This window comes from Galleria mellonella, unplaced genomic scaffold, assembly GCF_026898425.1.
Source record: "Galleria mellonella isolate WM207_F2 unplaced genomic scaffold, CSIRO_AGI_GalMel_v1 utg93, whole genome shotgun sequence".
NCBI classification, from domain to species: Eukaryota; Metazoa; Arthropoda; class Insecta; order Lepidoptera; family Pyralidae; genus Galleria; species Galleria mellonella.
Window position 1 is genome coordinate 3,008,163 of NW_026442176.1, and position 4,734 is coordinate 3,012,896.

Here is a 4,734-nt window from a genome sequence, read left to right on the forward strand (position 1 = left end):
TATATCTTATACATAACAGTATCCTTTTTAAATAACAAAGCACAGGTGAATGAACAATTTAGAAAGTAATTTGCATTAAAACAAATCTAATTAAACCAGTCTATAAAGGCGTAGTAAAGACGAGAGGCGCGAGATTTATTGTCAATGCTCCAATTCCACCAGAAACCCGATAGTTATTGCACATTCAAGATTGATTTCCAATTTACTTTACATATAAATTAAGGGAAGGGTAATGCATGATCATAGTTTACAGAACATCGACTAGATGAACAAGACAAGTCGAACGTCCAGAATCATGATGAAAAAGGTGAAATTTAGTTCTAATTAAAAGTATAATATACGATTGATTAAATACTAAAGTACTACTTTGAAATTACTTTTTTTAATTACAATACTGTTTGTTAAAGCTAAAAAATTGACCTAGAATGAAATTATTAATTCTAAATTTAATCTGTACTCAGAAATATTTTATTTTAAATCATATTTTTATTTCATTTGCAGCTGATACCCCTATTCTACATAATCCTGTCGATAACGTGCACGGTTTTGCATCAACCTGTACCCATTCTTTATGGAATAGACTACCACCATACTCCCAATTACAACTTTGCCTATGAAGTTAATGATGCACATACAGGAGACGTGAAAAATCAGCATGAATTACGTCGAGGGGATACTGTAATTGGCCAATATTCTCTACTACAACCTGATGGAATCAGAAGAACAGTTGATTACAGAGCTGATGATCATACAGGATTCCAAGCAACAGTCAACAATAATGGAAGACCAATTAATCAACCACGACCAGAAATAAACGATAACGCATTTCAAAACGATTTTGGAACTCACAATATTCGACCCTGGCCATCACCAACTGTCGCCAGTGTTACTCAAGCACCAGTAGCTATATCTAGAACATCTTTAGTTCAATCTTTTCCTAATATCCATATTGCAAATCCTTGGATTTAAAAATGATTCAACCTACATAGACATTTAATATAAGGCAACGAAAATGGACACCGAGATTTAAAATGTATTATATTACATCTTATGTATTTGGATAGTCGTATCTTGCTGACGTAGAGTACATTGCCGTTGCAATATCAACAGCTTGACAAAGCTCTTGCTAGTAACAGCAAACGTGGATCGAAACGTCGGTAAATACGTCTGCAGGGAACATTCTATTGCTATGAATAACTGTAGCTGATATCACATAATAAGACATAATTGGTGACCGGAGTAGTTAACCTTGCATACTGTTAGGTCTTGCTGCGGCCATATATTTAGTAATATTCACAATGAAACCAGTTCTATGACTAAAAGTTATATAATATTTTACTTCATGTGCATAAATTTGTATATAATATAAATAAATATACATACAAATACAACTTTATTATATTATTTCGCAGTAATGATCCTTAATTGTTTAGTTCAAGGTGTAATCGTAATATTTATAATTAAAATTCCAAGTGATTCAATAGACTGGACTACTAATAAAGTAGTAGAGGACTAGAAATATGCTAAAGATCCTATTAATATTACACTCGTAAAAGCGAAAGTTTGTAACGATGGGAAAGAATAACAAAAATCCATCAGTCCAGATGAATGATTGTTTTTTTTTTTATTCTTGTGCGTAAAATCTACTAAATGAATTTGAATGAAATTTAGTACACAAACTTAGCACATATGATACTTTAAATGCTGATCAACGCGGGTGAATCCGTGGGATACAAATAGTATTAAATAAATAAAAAGAACACATTTTATCCAAATTTAGAGTAGTAATCAGACTGACGAAATTGGTAACAGTCACCTATTTAGACTTGAGCAACACCGTGAACAGAACAGAATATGTTGTGATGCCCATGGTACACCTCATGCATGGCCATTCCTGTGAGTTAAGGTACTAGACTTCCACACACTACAATTTCATTGCTATACCCCATTCTTAAAATGAAAACGCAAACCTATAGCGTATAACCTGGATGATATATAAACATAGAGAGAGAGAGAGATACGAATTCTTCTGATTTGCATTCTTCTTCTTTCTGTTTCTACCATCGAACAGCTCACCGTCTACAGGAAATTCACCACAATCGCTCAAGTTATGAAATCAGCTCCACGTCATCTTTTTTCTAAGAGACTACAGCATGGGGTTCTTCAAAAAATGGTTAGAGGTTTCTTCAGAGTCAGCAACGAGCTTGTAATGTCCCTGTTATTACAGGCGTTCATAAAAAAAAAAAGTATACTGATGATAAAATTGTCGAAAAATATTTCAACATTCCCATTTTTTGAAGTTTGTTAAAAAAATAGCTAAGGTCAGTGGTACACAACAGTGGTTGCAACAAATTCACACACCGTGTTTAATTATTACACTTCAATTGAATTTAAATAGCTCAATTGTAATAATTTTTACTACATTGTGTATTCAATGTAGTTATTTAAATATGTTTTTAGAATACTTTATTATATAATTACATATTCTAAGTCTACTTTTGTATAAAGGATCTCGCAATATTAATGTAATAATTTTAATAAATTGTTCACATTATTACATGTTGTACCAAACAGAAAATTTGTACAGAATTCGTTTGTTTTACTACTGTCTTATTCATGTTTCTGTCAAGAAGCAGTTGTATTTGTATGGCTGTATTTTGGTCTCAAGGTTAGGATATGGCAATGAAATTACAAGGTACAGAGGCATAACACCTTAGTCCTCAAGAATGGAAACTCATGAAGGATGTCATGGGCAACATAATATACTCCGTTACTATTCATGTCTATGGTTACCATTTTCCATCAGGCTGGCCTTCAGCTTGTTTTCCATTCTAAGTTGATTAAAAAAAATGTGCTAAGGTTAATTTAATTTTGTAAATGGAGGCTTATGTTCAAAAGAAGTTGAAATTCATTCCAAAATAAATGTTAATGTAATGAAAAATTACTATTACACAAATGACAAAAATGCTTAATTATAAGTTCACTTGAACAAAAATATTTCTTTCTTTCTTGTTTCTTCTTTCTTGTTACTAGTTATTATAGTATACCTATCTTATATCATTCACTTATACAAAAATACCACTATATAATTCTTAGTCTACAGACCACAAGAAATAAGATACCTATTGAAATACGATAATGGAATCAAGGATTCCAAAACATGAGAAAGGTAGGTTACAAAGAGATTTATTACTCTGAAACTACTTGAATAGGGACAAATATCTAAGTAATTTTAGATTTTGTTAAACAAAAAAACAGCGATATCAATTTTCCCCAAGATACAGGCCTAGTTTGGAGACTGATGGTAATGCAGATATTTCCTCGTTGAATATAAATTTAAAAAATTGTAACTGTACTTTATGCAACTAATTATAAAGAGCGTAAATTTGAAAACAAACTAAGCTCTTTTCTATGCGAACATTGAACTCTATATATGTTGAAGTCACGTATATAAACCAAACTTATTAGTAAGAATTGTAGCTATTGTTTCTTTGGTAATTTATTAGGTAGGTACATCTACACACACTTAACACTTTCATAGTTCAACCAATCGTCATGAAATTTCAAATATACTTCACATAGTACTATATTCCGAACGAATGTGAACATAATCTACGTTTCATCCTAGTCAATCAACATATCCCGCTCACTGATGAAGTCGCGTTTAAAATTTAATATTTCATTATGTATATTTTTTAATAAATAAACAAATATCGTTTGAAACTCTAAAAAAAAATTGTGATAATATTTATATAAAAGTAAACTCTGTTTTGGCTGTGTGGTCCCGACATAGAATTAGCCACCCCTTCCTATCCCGTGGATTTCATAAGAGGCGACTAAAGAAGGGCGTGGGATGGGCAGTAGCGTCCTTTTTAAAACATTTTTAAAACCAGATTGCTGGCAACCGCCAATCTGCCAAAACTACTCCTCCCAAGTGGGAGGCTTATATTCAGCAGTGGATAGTTAAAGGCTGATATGATGATGATGAAACTCTATTTTATACAAAAAAAAGAACAATATGAATTGTCCAAAAAAGTCAGTCGCTGACATTAAAAAAAATCCTTTCAAAAAAGAACACTATTTTAATTCCTTTTACCCACTAGAAACTTGGAATTTTACTACGATTATTAGATATAATTTATTTGCATAATTTATATTCTTTATTGCACTTGTAAATTACATTGTTAATGCATTTATAAATATTGTGAGCAAGGGTGGCCTTATCTCTGACAGAGATCTCTTCCAGTCAACCTAATGCAGTTAGAAAACATGTTGTTAGCAGGTAGCTGAAGTGCTACAACTATTAATGTTTAGAGTACATAAATAAATATACAGTTAAATAAAATATTAAGATACAATAGATTTATATCACAAAAATAACAAAAGACATATATGTATATGCCTTTTATTTTTTTTAATGTATATTCGAATATCTACAAATAATATATGTGTAGATATTCGAGCATTTAAATTCTAAAAAAAAAAAAAAAACAGAAATAAAAGAGCACATATACAAAAAAAAAGGAAAATATATAAAATAAGTAAATATTTTTCATTTCATGCGTATTACTTGAGATTCAATCATTAAATCGCTATATATTTTACGTCATGAATCAATAAGCAATATTACATTACTATAAAGTTCCGCATTGGTCGTTCACTGACCAAATACTCTCAAAAAAACCCTTGCTGGGCGTGACCTAGAGTTCATATTGACTGTCTCTTACTTCCTAT

The 4,734-nt window shown here is 31.1% G+C and overlaps 1 protein-coding gene across 1 annotated transcript; it reads left to right on the forward strand.

Annotated features, from left to right (window-relative positions):
- Nucleotides 1-230: 230 nt before the first annotated feature.
- Nucleotides 231-1,385, forward strand: LOC113522298 (cuticle protein 7-like). Its single transcript, XM_026907981.3, has 2 exons — nt 231-307; nt 502-1,385. Exons 1-2 carry the CDS (start codon nt 266-268, stop codon nt 967-969), a joined length of 510 nt encoding a protein of 169 aa, XP_026763782.3. The 5' UTR covers nt 231-265; the 3' UTR covers nt 970-1,385.
- The last annotated feature ends 3,349 nt before the right edge of the window (nt 1,386-4,734 follow it).

Excerpts from the sequence above, each read along its gene's own strand:
- LOC113522298 (XM_026907981.3), top strand. The coding sequence starts at position 266 with ATGAACAAGACAAGTCGAACGTCCAGAATCATGATGAAAAAG. Across the intron at positions 308-501 it reads CCAGAATCATGATGAAAAAG|CTGATACCCCTATTCTACAT; the intron begins GTGAAATTTAGT and ends TTTCATTTGCAG.